The sequence below is a fragment of the Euwallacea fornicatus genome, chromosome 7 (assembly GCF_040115645.1).
Source record: "Euwallacea fornicatus isolate EFF26 chromosome 7, ASM4011564v1, whole genome shotgun sequence".
Taxonomy (NCBI): Eukaryota; Metazoa; Arthropoda; class Insecta; order Coleoptera; family Curculionidae; genus Euwallacea; species Euwallacea fornicatus.
In genome coordinates this window covers 4,058,586-4,079,256 of record NC_089547.1, presented here as the reverse complement: position 1 = coordinate 4,079,256, position 20,671 = coordinate 4,058,586, and the positions used below count along the sequence as shown (strand labels likewise).

At 39.4% G+C, this 20,671-nt stretch overlaps 3 protein-coding genes across 4 annotated transcripts in view; 2 read left to right on the top strand and 1 right to left on the bottom strand.

Annotated features, from left to right (window-relative positions):
• Positions 1–10,091, top strand: part of LOC136340184 (putative polypeptide N-acetylgalactosaminyltransferase 9) — a 48,334-nt gene extending 38,243 nt beyond the window's left edge. Inside the window, exons 10-11 of one of the 2 annotated variants that reach the window (XM_066284027.1) lie at positions 1,255–1,359; positions 8,399–10,091. In XM_066284027.1, the coding sequence (XP_066140124.1) occupies positions 1,255–1,359; positions 8,399–8,671 (378 nt within the window). In that variant the 3' untranslated portion in view covers positions 8,672–10,091. Of the gene's footprint in view, positions 1–1,097; positions 1,209–1,254; positions 1,360–8,398 lie in introns of both variants that reach the window. The other variant, XM_066284026.1, reaches the window with a different exon arrangement.
• Positions 10,092–10,263: 172 nt separating this feature from the next.
• On the bottom strand, positions 10,264–15,499 carry mtRNApol (mitochondrial RNA polymerase). The gene is made up of 16 exons (XM_066283717.1): positions 15,237–15,499; positions 15,014–15,115; positions 14,831–14,963; positions 14,592–14,774; positions 14,230–14,533; positions 13,723–14,178; positions 13,240–13,581; positions 12,237–13,064; positions 11,953–12,167; positions 11,630–11,816; positions 11,403–11,567; positions 11,154–11,325; positions 10,887–11,100; positions 10,662–10,833; positions 10,516–10,607; positions 10,264–10,460 (listed from the first exon to the last, which is right to left on the bottom strand). Exons 1-16 carry the CDS (start codon positions 15,376–15,378, stop codon positions 10,334–10,336), a joined length of 3,834 nt encoding a protein of 1,277 aa, XP_066139814.1. The 5' UTR covers positions 15,379–15,499; the 3' UTR covers positions 10,264–10,333.
• A 302-nt stretch (positions 15,500–15,801) lies between these two features.
• gw (trinucleotide repeat containing adaptor protein gawky) overlaps positions 15,802–20,671 on the top strand; it is a 30,831-nt gene continuing 25,961 nt past the window's right edge. Inside the window, exon 1 of the mRNA XM_066284376.1 lies at positions 15,802–15,948. The gene's annotated coding sequence lies outside the window, so the exon portion shown is untranslated. The remainder of the gene's footprint in view (positions 15,949–20,671) is intronic.

Sequence of the window (20,671 nt, the reverse complement as noted above, 5' to 3'; positions counted from 1 at the left end):
TGGTTTGTTTGAAAAAGTTTGAGCGAGGCTTCATAAACGCGTAAGCCAGATGTTCCCTATAAGAAGCACGTTTGAAATAAATCTCGATCTTTGGGCCATATTACCAGCGGGTCTCACGTGAAGTGACATAAACTTGCCACTAAATCACTTTTACAGAACTGTAGTTTTTGCCGCGCAAGAAAGCCCTAAGTAGTTGTAGAGAAAGTAAGTGTTCGGAAGACAAAGAGATGCAAGAATTTCACTAAAAAGCCTAAGTTTCGGAATTTAATTGCTTTTAAATTTAATTGAAAGAAGAAACTGAAAATTTAATTGGACAATTTTTTACAACTTGAAAAGTGGACCGTTTGATAGAGCGGACGTGTTTCCAAGTTTTTCCGTTGCCAGCGGAAACTCCGATTGTTGAGGAATTCTCTTCGGAACGTGCCGTATAATCGAGCTATTTCTTTCGCCGAGCTTTCCAACACATCTAAGAATTTTTTTTTAGGAGGAAAAAGTCACAAATAAAAAATTAGCTCTGAGAATCCGTTTTATCAGGATTCGCTTTATTCCTGCTGGAATTTAGAGCCATCAAGGGATTCCCCGTAATGATACCAACTTAGAGTCAAGCAAATGCCATTAGGCCCAATTCCGCTAAAGCTTCCTGGCACATGGTCCTTCGGGGCCACTTTATTATGCAAGAAAAAAGTTTTGTTTGCAGTAATTTTGAAATCAAACCAGGTCCTGGCCGAAAGAGTATTAGCCGATTCTAATCCTCTTTCAATGTTGTTACATACAAAACGGACAAGTTAATCTGCGACACACGCATTATCGTCATCATTATTAAAATCTAGGCTTAAACCGGAACTCATTATTTACGATGCGGCTTTTGGGGAGTATATGCGCAGTTATTTCATGAATATTTAAAATAAACATTTATTGTGGCCGGTCACTCTGTTTGAATAACAATGACCCTTCCCAATGAATTACCGATTTTCATTTCAGAATTGACTAGACAGCTTGTTTGCGTTTTTCCCCTTTTTTTTTGTTAATTCTTTTGCGATTTTAGGTGCACTCTTTTCGGTACTGCTAATTTTTTACCCCTCATTGTATTCTCTTAGATTCGCAACTTAGGCTACGGGGGTAAAACCTGCCTAGACTCCCCTGCCCGCAAGAGCGACCTCCACAAACCTGCAGGACTCTATCCTTGTCATCGACAAGGAGGCAACCAGGTAATTTCATTTCTATCCTTATTTACGTTGTGCTCTGTTTTTCCAGATCGCCGTTTCTGAATTGGGAACCTGTTTGGACGGTGTCAGTTCGCCGGAAAGCCTCAACAACCCGGTGGGGTTGTGGCCTTGTCACCAACAAGGTGGCAACCAGGTAAAAGTGGCTCGGAGGGTTGTCTTCCTTACTAATATTCCAGTGCTGGGTGGCTCTATTTGTAAATATGTCGTCGATTGGGGTGGATATTCATTGACGATTTTTTTAATGTTCACCTTTAGTTGAAAGGTTTGAGTGGGTTCATAATCGTTCATCTTTTGATTTGGTAACTGGATCGCCATTTCTTTAACAATAATGGACAATGTTGGATATATTAACAGCTCGACTTACTAATGGGTTTGTGAGATAAATAATTTGCATTGTGGTGTTTTTCTTGTAAATATTTACAACAGTTTTTAGGATTCTTCAACGATAATTGTTTTCGCCAAAATATCAAGAAAACTACTTTACTTATTTGATTTAAAGACGTGAGGGGGTGGTTGCGCCCTTGCCAAGCTTTCGAGTATAATAATGAATAAATAAAACAGCAAATAAACAAAACTTTATATAAACATTCAAATTTAAATATGCAAATTAAAAGGGCGATGCAATGGGGCAAAATTGCGGAAAAGTCGCCTGGAACGGACGTGATACGTATTCTTGATTTTATTGAATTCGTTTGGTGGTGTCAGATATAATGGTCATTTCCTTCCACTGTGTGGCGTTTTGGTCCCCCTGACATTTCTACAACAGCATGTAGCCTGTCCCGGCTTTACCGAGGGCGCTCCGTACGTAAATCGATCTGGCCTATTTTAAATCTGTAACGTCCAGAAATTAATGTGAGGATTCATGGGAACGCCTCTATAACTCTCCATTTTAAAGATATACGTCTGATTTTGACGTTTCTGCAGCGCGAAGTTTGGCAGTTCCGTTTGCTCAAATCGATGTTGTGATTTAACTTTGCACCTGCCCCCGTAGGTTCGTTCCTCGAGATAAGCGACCGGACTTGCGTAGGCAACCAGGCATACACGGAACAGTTCAGGAATCTGGGAGGGGGTTAATAACGTTTCTGGGAAGTATTTTTTGCCGAACTTCAACGATTTCTCGCAATAATAAATTTAAATAAATAAAATAAATCAACATATAGCTATATTAGCTTCGTTAATAATGAATGGCCAATAACGCGGGATGCATGCATTGTCTTGTTTGGGTGATATTATGTTATTAAATATCAATATCAATGCAATTATTAATTAAATAACATATAATCAATTGACAGACTGGCAATATTAGAATTTTAATTCGCAGTAATTTAATATTAAACGAAGGGAAATTTAAAATTGGGATTATTCGAGACATAAAATACGTACGTTCAACTAAATAATTGTTTTGTGCGAACGGGTTTGTAGTTTTTCCTTGTATTTTTTTTTTTTTTTTAATGTAAGACACGCGCAGAAGAGCACAAAATTAATCACGGCAAATATCAACTTTGCCGCACATCAAACCTGAGTGTTACAGTTTATTTGGACCGTTGCGTTCGCATGTTTGTTGAAACTAGAGCGGGCGAGGTTAAAAATTTCTCAATATTTGATCGTTCAAATGGAACAGCTGCAAATGGGATTTCCACGTATTTACACAATGTACTCCACAGTCATTATACCCTTTAATTATTGGCAAACTAAAGCGTTTTTTTCGGCTCGACGTTAAGTGTTCCATTGCGAATTAAAAATATGTGCAGTTATTAAATAGGATTTCTGTAAATTAAATGACCACAATTTCGATTTATGTCCGTCTGAACGTCAATGAACTAATGCCGATAATAGAGATTTCATAATTAACAGTAATTTTATGACGGAAATTAATAGTTTGAATTCGAGCGCTCGAATAGGTTTGGTAGAAGAATTATTAATGAGCAAAAATTGCTCATTTGCGCCATAATTATCGCTTCCCTTGTATCTTTTTGTCCTCCGTAAAAAATTTATTGTCTCGGTAATTATCGTTGGCAGCTTTGAAATCCAACTTTGAACATTCGACAGGACCGAACTTCCGAGGCAGCGAGGCCCGACGACGGACCTTCCTGGTCGGCGCCCCCCCCTTTATTTTTTTTTTCTGTGGGGCGACGATTAAAAATTTCCCAAATTTCGCCCCGGGGCGGCAGACCCGCTGAGACCGTCCCTGATTTCCGATAACGATTTCAAAACAGGACACTGCCAGGCGAGCCATTTCGTTTCATTTTCTGATATCCTCATCTTGCATGGACATGCACTCGTATATTCTAGTCCAGAATTACTGCAGTAAATTCAACCTCGGTCCCTATCAGTGCCATATAGCAGAGCTGCGCCGCAGCGGACTACATTTGTCAGCTAAATAGATTAGGACTGATCAGTATCCTGTTAATGAATACCCAATTAAGCTCAATAAGCCTAATTTATCGTGGAATTGTGTTATGAGGAGTTATGTTACGAGATAGCAGCAGAGAGGATATGAGCTTCAGTTTTGTGCTTGAGGGAGGATGCGTTGAAGTAATTGGGTCCTTTCGGCCGCTCGGCAGGCCGGTGGGGGGCGGGGCTGGTTTCGTCTTATTAAGGGGTGCTATTTTGTAGCGCGGTGTTGTACTAATTAACAGAATTCATAAACGATTTAATCATTTTAATTTATAAGCCCCGGTACGTTTGACGCAGGAATTATTAATGAACAAAAATGAATCACTTCGACCGGAATAAACGCTCCCTCGTGCCTTTTTGTGCCACTGCCAGTTCATTATTAAGCTAATTTTATACATGACGAGCTTTTTCTCTCCCTCCCTAATGGGACATATTATAATAATATTTAAACAAATTAAATTTCTGCCGCGTTTAATCCGATTGAATTACGTCCAATTTGTCCAAAAATACCCTAGAAATCCCGCAGCAGAAAGGGCCGTCATCCATCCCGCCGTTAAATTAACGAGTTGTCGAAATCATACGCATGTAAGATGTTAAATCTGATTCATTAATTTCCTCATAATCAGGCAGCACGCGATAGCATGTCGGCTGAAAGCTCGACAATTATGGGAAACTGAGGGTTTGGAAGTAATGCACGTCGAGGTTTCCCCGCCGAAGGAACAGCGGATAGTCGCCTCTTCGATATACTAGGTGTCCCGTCGAAACCAGTTGTTGCAAAAATTGGAAAGAACGCGTCGTTTGCTTGACAAGTTCAGGTGTCTTTGGTAAATGCACTATCCGATAAATGGCCCCCTTGCGACGGCACTCATCGATTCTTTTAACGAAATTTCCGATGAGAACTTAGCACAGTGCCGGCTCAGCTTCGTCAATGGATCGCGTCTTTCGGTTAAGAAATTGTTCGCAGATCATTTAAACAAAAAACACACAAAGCAAAAACCCCACGGCGTCATATCGGGCGATCGCGGCGGCCGCATCGCATAACTCTCCCTTAAAGTTTCATCTTCGGTAATTCCATTGTTTCGTCTGCTGTGTGGCGGGTTGCGCCGTCCTGTTGAAACCACATGTCTGCGAGATCTACTGCAGCAATTTAAGTCCAGAAATTATTTATCACCTCACGACAACGATCGCCGTTGACGGCGACCGCATGGCCAGCCGGAAAAGAACCTGTTGATGACCCGCCATCAAGTCGGGTCATAATCATGGAAGATGATTTCCTTCGAAAAACCAACATTCGCTCGTTGTTGTTTTAACATCCATTCCGTGAGCGTTCGGCATTGTGCACGGTCTGATGGTTCAAATGTTATGTTAACTGAATCCTGTAAGCTTGCAAATGCAGATCGTTAGTTAAAATTAGCTGCAAACTGCTTCGTGAAACTCTCAATTGCTGAGAACGATGGCGAATTGAGGTGGAAGGATTCTGGCCAACACCCACTACCAACTGCAATGTTTTCATTAGACCGAGCTGGACACTTCTGGGTTCGTACTGACCCAGCCGCTTCAAATTTCTCGATTAATGAGACCACCGCGCTGCGAGCAGGTGCATTCGGATGGAAACTCTCACCGTTCCGGTAGTGGATTTTCGCAATCTCTCCGCGTTGTGCGTCCGTGTAATTCTCCATTACTAAACCTCGACGTTTACAAGTGGAAACCATACGAGTGGAACAGGAAAAATGGCGATCGTCTCAGAACGGCCGGTCTTAATGGAACGCCCTGTACCGGCATATCCCAATTTCAGCTTCCTCACTTTGAAAGAAATTCTATACCCTAAAGCGAGCCACAAATATGAGATTTAAATTAAACGTCATTAGCAGGTCGAATTTTAGATCGACTTAGTTTACCGAGGGGAAGTCGCCCCGAAGCCTGAAACTTGCTCCAACTTGCCGGATGTGGCTGCCTCAAAGTTGTATTAAATAAAATTCGACCCGCAGCCGATAATTGAGTCCGGAATGGTGACGATTTAATCGGAAAAAATTACGGAAAATTCGGTGTTGGGACGAGTTTTGGTTTTAATTTATTATCGAGCTCGCTTCATTTGCACTCAAATCAAAATCGAGATTTAATGCAATTCGGAGGTAAAAACAAATTTTTGTTTCGCATGGAGAAGCTCATGATGGAATCCGCATTTTCCAGTTAGGAAATATTCCATTGGATACAGCGCAAATTAATTAAATAAGCTGATAATGTAATATATTTGATTGAACTAGGGCAATTTCGATTTAGAGTGCAGGTTTCAAAGGTTGCGCCCGTCGGGTTGAATTAATATTCTATTTGCTATGATAATTTAATGCTGTTGAACTTTGATACAGCAGCATTAAATTATCATAGCTATTCTGGATTGGAGGGACAGGCGGAGTCGTCCCGTTACGCTCCTGAAATGATGACGCATTCTCTTCGAATAATGAGGCGAGCGAGAGGGAAAAAAAACGAGGGGTGCTCGATGTACTCCAGATACCGCATAGTATAGCTCAGAAAAGTGTCGCGAAATTCCCACGATACAGCTCCATTTTGACCCCAAAATTTGTGCGATTTTCGGTGTTAAAAGTTACAGTTCGAGAAAAAACCCTTTCCGAGGCACCCCGACCGCGACTAAGGCATCGGTGGTCATCATAGCGCCCGTATCAGTCCGCGGGGCCGGTAAGCGACACATCGATAATTTCGAATTTTTTCCGTATGCCTCCAAGGAAAACCCTCTGTAAAGCCGGCGCTGCCTATTACTGCGGACACTCCTAGCAATGTTCCAGGTTATCCAGCATGGGAACCCCTCAGGCGAGACTTTTTTTCTCCTTTGCGTTTCAGTACATGCAGGTGACTCTACTTTAAGCCCATCTAAAAGCAGATTAAAATGGCTCCGCAACGCTGGGAAACCCCGCCAGCTGTACTGCTTCTGCTGCCACATAATTAGCCGACGCTTTCTAATCAGTTCTAGTATCGCTCGCAGCCTAGTCTAAGGGCGGTTTCACACGGCACCATTAACATACCATTTACAGCTCTCAGTAAATGGTAGCAAAATGGGACTTCATTCTCACATACGACGACAATTAGTTACCATGAAAATTTGGAAATTAAAGTAGATACAGTAGACGCTCGATAATGTAAACTAATTCTGACCAAGTGAGATTTAAATCGTCGAAGTGTTTTCCCCAGCGGACATGATTTAAGTAGCAAACGATTTACTAAAGAAACGTTTAATGCACTTTAATAGTAAAACAATCAAATATTTCGGTAGTTTCTCAACCTTCTAATTAGAGCCGTTTTGGCTCAAAACGCTTCCGAATTTCAAAAATTTGAATGTCCCGCGTAACCGGGCGATGCCACGATTGACCAAAGTCAAGACTTCGTATTTGTTTAATTGTGACTTTGATTCTTACCAATCGTGGCGTCGAACGGTTACGCGGGACGTTCAAATTTTTGAAATTCGGAAGCGTTTTGAGCCAAAACGGCTCTAATTAGAAGATTGGAAAAATTGCGGAATGATGGCCGGTCTTGAGGACCATGACCTCGATGCAACATTTTTTCAATTGGGTAATCGGTGCAGACGCAAAAAAATAAAAACCGATTTCCCATGGTAATGTCCTATGTGCGGAGTTCGCCTGGACACCCGGTATAGTAAGTCACGCAGCTTTTCAAGGAACCAAAAGTGGTTTTAAGTTGGTCGCCTAAAGCTGTAATTCTTCCCCCACTTAACCGACTTCGTAACTCTGCTAGTTTTCGGGATTCCTTCGCTAATCATTGAAAGAAACTCACCCTGCATCAGAGCTAAAGACTCGCACAAAGACTTTTTAGATTTTTTGGATGTTTTGTCTCCACTACAGCATCGCTGCAATAATAATGAGCAAATCGCGGCTGTTATAGTGATACGTGTGAAAAGATGCATAAGGTTTGCATCGTGTCGAGAAATGGTACGAGGGAAATGGGGCGATTTTAGAAGAACGAATCGCGTGTTCGCGCCATATCGTGTCGGCGGTACCATTAATTTTATGGTATTGCCCATCTGTGAAAACGGCAGACTTAATAACACGTGGTTTTGTTGTTGGCGATATTGCTACGATTTAATGCACGTCATAAATGGTATGGTCGTATGGAAACGTCCTAAAAATCTTTGGAATAAAATCCCTTGTTTTCGCTCGATACCTCGCTAAACGTTTCCAAGCCCCGCTTCGGGTAGCACCCTGTGCCACCTCAGAGGAAGCAAGGAGCGTGGACTACCCCCCGAACGAACCTCAAAGTGATTACTATCATCACCTCTTAATCGACATATCATTACAATTGCAAATCACCTCAAGCAGCACGTTTCTTCCTGAGAAAATCCCGTGGGCGCAGACTATTGTTCCCCGATCCCGACCCCGGGGACCCAGATAAAGATATTTGCCGATATGGGTTTGGCCGCCTTTGAAACGCAAAGCCTTGGTCGGGCTTTTGTGCGGCTCTTCTGCAGGTAAAAAGGCCAAAGGAACACTTTTGTGCACTCCCTTTTTATTACAGATAAAAAGAATATTCCCTTGTTAAAGATATGGCGGTAATACTGGTAATGAGTTTTCTTTATGTCCCGGTACTTTTGAAGTCCTCTCGGTTCGCTTCGGGCTCGTTTGTCGCTGATGCTTCTAATCTAATTGCTCTCAAAGCTTCTTATTTATATACCTTATTGACGTCATGCATGGCGCAATCTTCCCTAATGCCGCTACGTCGAAATATCACATATGTCCTTGTCTTTTTAGTTCTGGCTATACAGCAAAAACGGAGAAATTCGGCGAGACGAAGCCTGCCTGGACTATAGCGGTCAGGAAGTGATCCTCTATCCATGCCACGGGAGCAGGGGTAATCAGTACTGGGAGTACGATCCTGTGCGAAGCCTCATCCGACATGGGAGTAGCGACAAGTGCATGGCGATCAACGCTGCCAAGACCAAGATAGTGATGGAACAGTGCGATTCTGAATCTCCGTATCAAAGGTGGAAGTTGGAGAATTATGACAAGTCCAAATTGGCTTAGTTGCTAAAGATTTGTCGTGGGACGGACGCTAAAGCGACCTTAATGATCTGCCAGTCAAGATTTTCCTCGAATTGATTAACTAAAGGATTTTTTTCTTAATACGTAGTTGATAAATATTAATCCAATTTCCAGAAATATAATAAACAGCGAAACGGCCACATGTCGCGCTGATGGAAACCTGTATCATATCTGGACATTGATGAACTTCAAGTGCTCAATTTCTTATTGTTATGGCATTCCAGTTAACTCTTAGTTTATTTCTTATTATAGAAATGTTTTGTACTTAATAAAGGGCGATTAGTTCCGGTATTGTTCTTCGCGCATATTGGTGTTTGTTTTAGGTAAGGAACATCTCTATACAATGTTGCTTTTCGTAGGAATCATCGAATTGACTGAAATCTATTATATGCGAATACTAAATTGCATACATTATGAACATCGCTTTGAATGGATGAGGCGCCCGATTTGAAATTCGAATGTTTCCGACGAAGAAATAGAAAAAACTTGTTAAAACTGGTTCGGAGCATTTTTAGTGGGGAACTGTGAAATTCAAAGTTTGATGGTAATCGAGGCCACCGAACTGTCAAGAAAATTGCTGAAGCAGGGAAGTCATTTGAAAATTGGCCCTTTGGAAGAGTTCAATGCCGGAAATTCAATTTCTGAAAGGTACCTTAAATCTGCGAAAACGAGAAACAGCCTTGTATATTAGGTGATGTATGAACATTGTAAATTTTAAGTGGATTATCTTTCGGATTAAGGGCCATCTACAAATTTCGTTCGAAACAACACCGGGGAAAACCGGGCCTAAATATATAAAAATTCTATTCAACTCTAATGTATATATCGTTGTACGATTTGTGCATATCTTTTTTTTACATATCAGCGAATTGTACATATCGAAAACTATACTTACGTTATTCAGAAATATGCTTTGATTGTTATAATACCGAATACATGTACTATTTCCTTATTTATTATTATCTTAAATAACTACTAAATCGCTTCTCTAATTCTCGATTTGCTCTACGTAAGAGGGAACAGAAAAGAAATAGAAACTAAATTTATCTTTATTTTTTTAAGATTTGGAAAGTGAGAATGTACGATTGTTGTGTGTATTTTTTGTTCCACTGTTATGATCACTGTTAAAATGTGATATGATTTATTAATTATTTAGTTAAATATTTTCAAATTTTATCAAAAGAATAGTTGTAATAATCCATAATGTAGTTGACTCTGGTCAACTTCCAGATAACACTGCGCGATTACATTTCGTTTCAGTTACTGTCAAGTTTTCTGAAGGAGGAACATGTAAAAATTAGTGATATTTAAATGTCGTGGTTTTAGGCCAGTGTATTTTTATAACGTGCCTTAATTTTCATGTACATAAATGACAATGTGTTGAATAAAACTTTTAAGTTATCGTCCGTTTTATCGTCCTTAACCCGAATTAATGCATCGCATCACTTAAGGAGCTACAGCTGTTAGTTAACTGACTAGCAGATGAATAATTTTTTCAACTCAACAAAGCTTAATCAACATGCGAATTAAGGGAAACTACCTACACAATGCATAGGAAGGCATTAAAGCACATGTAATAATATAAAAATTTATTTCTATTTAATCTTAATAATTAGTCAAAAATTTCAAGAAACACAACTAGTTTCAACTAAAAAAGTAAACGGAACTCAATACGTTATTTATGTCGAAATCGCCTTTTCGAGGTAGTCGCCTCAGCACCATGCTTAACTTTTTACCAAGATCGGGTATTGAATCATCATCGGTAAAATCACTAAAAAAAAATTAAAAAATTACATTTTTTTAAGTTTTCGATTCTATGGTAGTACCTGGAGTCGCGCGCATACGCATCGAGCAGAAAAGCCGACAAATCCTCTAGTATCGGCACAGAATGGAGAGCGACGAATTGTTCTCTGCAAATCTGCCAAGATTATGAATAAGTTAACAGTTCAATTTTGTGTGAAATTAGTCTCACTTTATTCATAATGTGAATTGTCGAAGGATGCGTCCAATAGCAGTCGTGGACCGAAACAAACGTGATTCCGGCCCTGGCACAAAGCAGAGAAGTAAGCATCATGTGACTAGAGTCCAAAGAGTGGATGAAATTGGGGGGAAATGCGTTTTTCTGTTTTACAGTGTTTGGCTTTCTGGAAACCAAAAATAGTATTTCCCACATTTTTGACAACTAATTTTCACATACTCGAATTGGTCTAAAATAGAATTGTCATAACCCAAAGGCATTCCAGTGACCTTTTTAAACTTAATGTAAGGCTGCACCACCGGGAGACCTAAAGGGGTAACCCACTCCAGCAAGGAACCCTTAACTCCGGTAATTAATCGAGCACATTCGGTGAACCAATCTTGAATTTCTCTTGTTGACGTGAACATCGACCTCAGAGATTCGAAAGTGCGAGCTAAACGCCATTTTAAGGAAACCTCATACTTGGTTGAAGAATTATTTTCATACCTGTAAGATATGAAGAAGCAGCCCAAATAGATTCTTTGGGAAAATCGTCGATGTCTTTGAGTTGTTTGGCGATTTGCAGACGAGCCCCAAATTTAGTCACGCCGTAAACCGTTGTCATGATCGTTTGTTTGATGACTTTGCGCTTGATGAAACCATTTAAAACTTTCGCAATCTGCAGAAATTATTTAAATTATCGTGAGTTAAAATTTTGCTACAGGAATTTCGTATTAAATAAGTTCTAAAAATTACCTCGATTCCGGCAGCATCATCTCTAGCCCTTTCCTCCTCAACCAATGCCACCACCGCACTGTACACGTCCTGAGGAACATCCGAAGGCGCCAAGTTCACGCTATACGCTCCAACGTTATCGCGACCCAGTGCAGCGTAATGTTGCAACCCATTGCAACTTCCATCCTAAATCGCACGAATTTATGATAAAACAAGTAACTTTCGGGTTGCAAGCAGCTAGTTCAGACCTGATGGACTGGAAAATGCGACCGATATAGAGCCGGATCGATACCGGACTTCAAAACATCGGCGATTTCCATGCAACAGGCCAACGTTTGCCATGGTTCGTCGGATTTAATCCACCACATTTTACCTTCTAGGGGATTATTTGCCGAGTCCAGGATTAAATCTATAATGTCGTTCGCGAATGCCAATCTGGAACGATGTCGATAAGAGAAATTTGATTGGCCATAGATTTTTTTTCTCATAAAACATTAGAGAAAAACAGGATTTCTTTTACAGTTTGAGAAATTGGAACGATTGAAAAGAATTAAATCACGTCTTCGCTTACCTATCTGCTAGAGAATCGCGCTTTTTAAGCCCAGTCAAATTAATCAAATGTATTTTCAACCAGTCCAAACCCGACGGTCCTAGAGGCCTCGCCTGGGCAAAAATCAACATAGAGCGCGCCAAATCCGAGCCCAAATGGTTCAGGTGAGGAGGTACTGGGTAGACGCGTCCTCTAAAGTCCATGTTATGCGGAAGCCAAAAAATGTCATTTCGAAACTAAAAAATTGTTATGTGAAAAATAATCAAATATGGCAACAATAAAATTTTATTTAAAATAGTTCTTACATGATTGGCCAATGAGAGTCTATATAAACAATCGCACCACAATGAGAACATTTCCGCCTGCTTCCTGCGATGTTGCAGTTTTAACTTATAAAAATTATACCTCTCCTCTTTATCTACTTCTTGAACAGGCGGTGAGGGAGCTACTAATGATGAGGGTGGTTGAGGCACATCCAATTTCGAGGAACCTCCATTTCTGAACACGCCCAATATCACGTCTAGAACTTTGGTATTTACTTTCCACGGCACTAAAGCCAGTTGATTCAAAGCGTCGAGATCTGGGTATAATTGTACGGAACTCACTTCCTCTAACCGCTTTTTCTGGATATAAGCCTGGAACGGGAGTCGGACAACATCAGTAGGAGATATTAGATATCCTCCATTGTGTATAGAAGTCCATGGTACCGGGGGACAAACCATCGGCACTTCATTAGCAGGAAATGTCAAAGTTTCAGGCTGCGATGCTTTGTAGAGTTTGGATAATACGGGATGCGGTTTGATTTCCTCTTTGACTATCCGACCTTGGTTGCGGAATATGGTATAAAAAGCCGGTAAGAAGTTCTTATCACTACGGTCACGTCGCATGGCATTGACGTCGACTTTCAAATCGTGTATTATAATGTGGTACAAGAATCGTCCAAGAGAAATAAGAGTGCCTAGGGGCCATGGCTGATGAGCCATATCTAGGGTAGCTCCGTCTTTGCACTGCTCATTCTGTAGGAGCTGCCACTGAATACGCGGATGACTGAAGTTTTCACTATGTGGGACATGTTCGAGATTAGTAAAAGAGGTTGCGTAGTTTTCACAGTACTTTTTGTGAATCTCCATGGTCTAAAAATGAATATAAATATTGCCCGGATTCAACAGAGTCAACTGTTACACAATTTTTTAAAATTCATAGCTAAAATAACATCGCTATTATTTAGATGTATTTGAAGAATAGTGTGTCATTCAGCAGAAATCTCAATAATTAAAAGAGATACAAAAAAGTAGAATAAAAATTTACCTGATCTAGAACACCAGTCTTCTGTTTACGCACAACTTTGTACCTCATATACAATTTCGTTCCCAACATTTTGTGCAGCAAATGTACCTCTGGACTGTACGTTTCTGAACCCTGTGCGATTCTTTTGGCCTCTTGAACAATAATTTCAACTACATCACTACTAGGGACGCATCTTAAGTAGGGCTCAAGAGTAAGGGCATGTTTCTTTGCAGAGGTAGAGGCTAGGTCCCGCTTGAAAGCTTCTTGTGTCGATTCGGCCCACGATTTGTACTGTTCCTCTAACTTCGAGCGATAGAATATGACATCGCTGGAAGGTTTGTCTTTAGTTTCTATAGATTTTACCTGAAACAAATTCATCAATTAATTCAAGCAATCACATTAAAACTTGAAATTTGGTATTTTAAACCATTATCTACTATGCCCTTAAACGATTCATACTTTCCTCTCTTTTTCCTTTCTTAAAATATCTGTAAAACAACTTACTGTAATATATCCCTTCTCCTCCATAAGCAACTGTGTCTCTGCCCGTTTTGTTAGTTCGCCTGGCGGAATCAACTGCTCTTCCAAGGCCTGAACACCCCCAATTCTTAGCTGCTCCTCACTATTCAAATGATTAACCAAAGGATTATCATAAAAAACCCTAGGAGCTTCAAATTTTGGACTATAATTTAGCTGATGTGCTCTAAAGGCCTTAAGCACTTGAACCCTTGAGTCATTCAAAAAAATCCCTTCATTCATAATTCTATCAAATGTGATCCCTTTGGCTACTGCTTCTTTGACTTGAATCCTTATTTCTTTCAAGTAATGGTTCTCAAAGTTAACTCTACCTAGGCACTCAAATATAGCTGTGTAGCAATTCAAGTCTGGTTCAATATTTTCATCCTTCATTAACTTTAATACTTGCTCTATCTTATGGTAGTCTGAATTATTGGCAAATCCCTATAATATAAGATATTGGTGCCAAAAATTCTACATTAATATAAAATATACCTTTAAGAGTGTATAATAAACATTAAGGTCTCTCATGCTAGAGAGTTTTGGAGTCATGTTTTTTTTCACTCTGCTTTGATGGTAATAAAGAGCGTGCAAACCTCTATGTGGATTTTTAAGATGGTTGCACACCTCACTGTAAGCTGCTAATGTTTTGGCAGCAATGACATCTCTATGTTTCTGAATGAGAACAGTTTTTTCTATTGTATATTTTTCCTCAACAGGCTCATTTTTTTCTTTTGACTCAGTAGGTAGTGGAAGGTCTTCCACTACTTCTGGTTCCAAAGAATTCTTAACATCCAAACTAAAAGATGGGAGAGAAAATAGTTAAAAATTTATTCAACACTGAGACATATGCCCACCTTTTAAACTCAAGCTCAGCATCCAAAACCTCCAATTCATCAACAAAGTCATTTGCACTTAAGCCGTTTTCAATGCTACCTAACTTATTACTAATATCACTGTTTTGATTAAGATTAAGATCACTGGATATAGGACTGACTGTTACTGCCTCATAGCTACCTATATCATCTGATATTAAATTACTGTAACAAAATGATTAATACAAAACTCATAAAGCATCACTGTATATAGTACATACCTATAAGTATGTGACAAACACTTTAACTTATAAAGTTCATTCAGATTGATGTCAGAGGATGCTAAAAGGTTCAAATCTGATGGTTTTAATTTGGTTACATTAGCTTTTCTCATGTATGATGATATGTTGGTGACTGAAAGTGCAACTGTTGAGTTAAGACCTTACTTAGCACACAAATCTTACCTTCGAGGATATCTGTATATTTGGAGGAACGTTTTTTCAACCTCTTCTTTTTGGCGTTGTTCAAACTGGGGTTAATAACTGATGACTGCTCTCTGTATTGCTCTGCACAATAAGTAGAAGATTAATTAACTAGTCAAACACTTAATGAGATAAACGATAAAAATATGAGTGAATACCAGGAACAGCTTTGTATCAAATAGGGGTAAAAGCGTTAGCAACTCACCACTAAAGTTAGTATTCAAACGTTTACATAAGAGGCACGTTTTTTCACTCACATTCGACCGGGAGATTTCGCTAAAATTACGTAATGACAGTGTTAAAGATTTATCGAAATATTTAGGGCTACGTCTAAATAATAGAAACATTGTGAATTGATGTATAAAAGAGCATATTTCGCACTTTTTAGCTTAAAATAGCAATTAAATCTAGAGCAATATTTTGTTTTGAACTTTCGCCATTTACGAATTTATTTGTTGATCAGCTGATTAATAGTGACATTAGTGTGACAATTGACAAGGAACAAGAAGAACTTTTAGTGAGCGTGTAGGCTTTGTAGATTATCTATTTGGCACATAATAACTTGTGATTGATGTATTTTAGTCGATTGTTACACAAGGTTATTGAAGAATTTATGAGAAAAGAGGTGTATTAATAAAAGTAGTATATTTATCGACTATTTCGTTTAGCTCAATCAGAGCAATTGCGACGTGTACGCAAGCGCACAGAACATCAAATCGTTGGTGCTGTTCGTGCAATTTCGCACTTGCCGGTTATCCCCGAAGCCCGGACAAAAATGTCAAACAAAAATAGGATTTGAGGAAAATTTCATAAAATGGCGTCGCTTGGCGAAAACGACGTACGTTTTTGATGAATTTTGTGTAATTGAAGTGATATCTCTGCGAATTTTATATATAAAGACTATAATCTTCTTAAAGGTAAGTCCCATTTTGATTGCTTTTACCATGTAGAATACCACTCAGGCGTTGTGGGACAGTGAAATCGGCTGCGGTTATTGGGTAGACCTAGAGCCTTGTTGAATCGATGCTAAAGAAAAACGGAATTTAGATGGCTTTTTCACAAAGTTTATGTATAACAAGCGTTTTCTTTAGTAATTGATTGAAAACCTTAAAATTAAACTACTGGCCAATGATACAGTGTCCATTTTTTTTTACCAATTTAGGTTCGTATGGAGGTATAGATACTCATATCACATACCTACCTCATGGCCGCATTGTAGTTATTTACTATCGGCTGTTGAGTTTACGTAGCTAAGTTGTATGATGTCCATCTAGATTTCCCAGCAGTGATAATTTTCTTTTGTAATTCTTTACTTATTGAGTTCTTATTTCCCAAAACCCAACACCTTGGCATAGACACAGAGGGTAAATTCACAATTTTGGACATAATCACATGGTCTAAGCTAAACGACTTGATTAAGGTAGATCATTGATTATTAGTGCAAAGTAGTTCACCAAATGGAATATTTTTTAAAAATATGAAAATTTACTTATAAATAAACCCTGGGATGAGTATCTTACAGTCAGTTAGTATATGGGATTTTCAAATTATAGAAAAAAACTATGATTTTTCAATAAATAATTAATTACATCGATACTTTTGATAATCAATTCCATGAATTTTGCAGTTTATATTGTGGCCTCTTCTCGATCTTAAAGTTCGCGTACATCTTGCATTTAAATTTATTTGCGTTATAAATCACTGTTAATTAATTTTGTGTTCATTAAAACCTAGACGATGGCATAAATACAAGCAGACCTTAAATTATTTCATTGAAGCTGCATGCATATCTTACAGATAGAATTCCCGCCTATAACCCAATTTTAGAAAGCTCAAATATCAACGGCGTAGTAAACAGCATCAAACAGTAGTACCCCATGATGACCGTGCAGCTGCCATTTGCACATTCTTCGCAAGTATGCGACCTTGATAAACTAGAATCGTTTACCTACAGGTTAGGTATACACAGTAATAAAGACCAGGTCTTTTCTTGCTTGGTAAAGCCAGTTTTTACAGTTATAACAAAAATATTTGCATCTTGGTAGGCACACTTAGTCAAAAGTTGTAGTCAAGTCCTATGATTGGACAAATGTATTTGCCAAGTTAATCCTATTGCTTCAGTGACAGAGGACAATCTAATGTCAATTTGCGAATCTCCTTCCCACATTCAATGTTATCTAGGATTGATCCACCGTACCCTAAAGTCTAGAGACACTTTCAGCCATATCAATTTTTGATGCAATTTTTTGAAGTGTTTATTGGATAAGCTTTTATTCTTTATATAATATTTATATAAATATAAGATAAGCTAATAGATTCTCGGTTGTTGCCAAAGTGCTTACGTTTACTCTAGATCCCACTCTAAAGTAGGGCTGTGGCAACAGTGCCAGCCGGGGCTTGTTTCTAAGCCGGTTTGCAATAGTGGTCTTGATGCCAACGATGACGTACAACCTGGCGCGATTTCAACTTGCCACGTTGCCAAATTACAGACGATTTATTCCTAAGATGTAGGAATACTTTTAAACGGTCAAAATTGCTATGTGAGAACCTGGAAACTTGAGATGATGGGATTGTTTCTAATTTTTATCCGTGTTCTGTGTGCGAATTTGTTATGTCAGGGACATTGAGGAGGGCCAAAGACGCGGAAAGTTGCTACAGGAAAAGAACAATTAGAAGTTACCGGCACTTGAGCCAAAAGTTGTCGCAGTTCTGGTGTCGCGAATTGTTCTCTAATCATATTAAGTTGATTTAATCATTGTTTAAACCAATGTTTGTTTACTAAGTCAGGTATGTTCTTTAATCCGGACCGACTCTTCCATGAAACAAAAGTTTGATTTCATCTGCAGCCAGAAAGGAACTTTTTCTTGGCTAGTTTGGGTGGTCGTTCTTGGTTAGTTCAATACTAGAATTGGGGCTTAGATCTTTTCTCAAGGTTTAACTGATACGGCCGGGTCGGTTTTGGCCCGTACGATAGTATATCCTAGACTTCTGAGACAGCCTGAACACTCACTAATATCAGGCTCTAGTAATTACCTATTGCTGACAAATGCAAAATAGCCTGTTTTTCAGTGGTTGTCGTGATTGAATTGATATTGATGTATGCACGAGTGATCGATGTAGTCAAACTTGACCCCGCTTTACCTTGAAAGTCCCTATTTGAAGCCCCTTTAGCTGTTTATAAAAATTTTTTGGATTTGTGTTTTTTTGTTCTCTCGCTATCATTAGATTCCACGTAGGTTTTTATTGAGATTTCTTCGGCTTTAATAGCCAGAAATTCATAAAATATTCCCTTTCTTTAATTTGTGCATTTTTTAATTTCCTGCAATTAAAAAAAAATCAAGGGTCGAATTTCACTCCGGTTTACCCTAAATGTATATATTTATCACCGCTTCAATTTAAGATTAAAGTGGCTTTGCCCCCTTAAGTACTTATTCCGTCCACTTTTGCGTAACAAATGGTGACTCGATTTCACGTCACATTAATGGACCAGAACCTTCTCATGGTCGAGAATGGATTTTTTTCCATTTTTGATAGTCACCATTTTAGTAGTCTAAATAGCAGAATGTAACTGTGTGGATGCACTCTAGTGCATTCTGTTGGACACCCACCCAATTCGTCACGTTTCGCTTACCCATGGGTAGATATACGCACGTCACAAATACACACGTCAGCTTTGACCATGCCCTTAGCAGTGTGTTAAAATGGTAAAAAAGGCAAAAAACTTTTGAGGTTTGCACTTAAATCAATCGGGCTAAAATCGCAAATTCATGGAAACCACCTGACCAGTGTTCTGATTGGTCAGTCAGAAAAATGAAGGCAGACACCAGCCCCTGCTCATTTTCTCTCCAGAAGTTTCCCAAAGGCAGAAATAGTTTGGGGCTTGAACCGAGAGGTAGTTATCCGCGTTTTTCCCCTAATTCAGTCTGAAACTTGTTTCGCGTTCAAGTTACGCATACGAAGTAATCACTTTGATCTTAACACTGACAATTGTTGAACTTAACGGTGGTGTTTTTCCCTGGCGGTAATCCACGTACAAAATAACACCTGGTGTCAGAAGACCTTTCGTGAAGACTCCAACAATTCGTACCCCTTTTAACGAGTCTTTGCTGCTGACAAATTGTAGACAAAAACCAAGAGCATAGACAACATTGCTTGGCCTCGTTCGAAAAACGAAATATCAATTTCCAAGTGCGGGTTTGGCGAAGCTCCTATTTATGGGCGTGGTGTTCTTTTTCGTAGCGCTGCTATGAAAAATTCAACTGCGCACGTACCTGTCTCTCTATTTTGTCTATAGCTCTAGACACTGCTTTCGCATTGCGAGAGATTCGGAATAGACAAGTCCTGTATAATTGATGTTGTAACTTCGGCGACAGGCCTGAATTGTAAATAAATTTCGGGTTAATGGCTCACTTTTAGGCGAATCTAGTCCACGACTGGTAAATACTTATGTAATTCGACTGCAATCAAAATATTTGACGACATCTAAAGGGCGACATTCGATAAATCTTGACCTATTTTTAATGTCGCTCTTAAAAATAGTCGTGACACCCTCAATATTTATTTCAGTTGCGCACATGCTGGATGTACAGCGCCGATGTAATCGGGGAAAAATCCCCTCACGACCTCGAAATAATCCCTTCAAAATTTCAAGTGAATTCCCTGGAGCTTGCAACAGATCCCAGTGCAACGTGTGCGTCGCCCCATTTCGTTCCCGCCAAACTGGGTCAGCATCAAAGGCGGGGGTCGCGCCGCTAAGGGGTAAGGTCGGGTCGAGGGTACGAAGGGCGACGATAGGGCAGGCAAGGCTCCTTTTTTGTACAGAGCGATTCATTATATTCGATCAAACGGATATTTCGATTATCATGAGTCCCAGGAAGGTCTTTAAATTAGCAGATCTTCTGCTGTCAAATTTAACCGAGCGCATCCGCATGAACCGATCGGAAATCTGTCGGGTTAAATGGCACCACTGCGGTTTCATATTTATTTATGTTTTTACTCGATCACCCCGTATATTTTTGCAGAATCGAACAGATGTATTTCCTCTGATCTCAAAATGTAATTATTTATATGTTTATTTCTAGCCGTTTCTCAAGTCCAAACATTGGGAACAAGTTGTAGGTGTGTCCCCACCCACTTGCCACCGTGCATGGGCAATCAAATAAAAATCTCAACAATGGTCAAAAAACAAAGACTGCTTTCACGTACTCAGATCTCTGCAGATACGACTTCCTTTTTGAGCGCAAGATTTGACCCGTAGTAATAATTATTTAATCGTTGTTTGCCTAATGTTAAGGCTTGAATATCCCAGTAACAAGTACTATTTATTGAGAAGCTGCTTTCAAGTCATGGAAGAGATTTTTTCGCTTGTGTAAACGGATACAGAGAGACGTGAAGCGTTGTTAATTTAAAGATTTTCGTAGGACCGATAACAATGGAAATATCCATTTGATCAAACATGGTGAACCACTCTGTAAGTTCAAATTATCGGCAGTGAATTGAATTCGGTTGTGTCTTGGTCAGGCAAAGAGGAATCGGTATTGGGAGGTCTTTTGTCTTGATTGTCTATTTGATAGGATAGAGCATATCTAGGTTTACGAAACGACCATTTTCCCCCGGACATGTCCATTTTTTGACAACAGT

What these genes read in the sequence shown, in the direction of transcription:
- mtRNApol (XM_066283717.1), bottom strand. Translation starts at nt 15,378, where the DNA reads ATGTTTCTATTATTTAGACGTAGCCCTAAATATTTCGATAAATCTTTA. An exon ending in TTTATTATACACTCTTAAAG is followed by an intron (nt 14,179 to 14,229) that starts GTATATTTTATA and finishes CTTATATTATAG; the next exon opens with GGATTTGCCAATAATTCAGA. An exon ending in CAATTCACATTATGAATAAA is followed by an intron (nt 10,608 to 10,661) that starts GTGAGACTAATT and finishes TAATCTTGGCAG; the next exon opens with ATTTGCAGAGAACAATTCGT.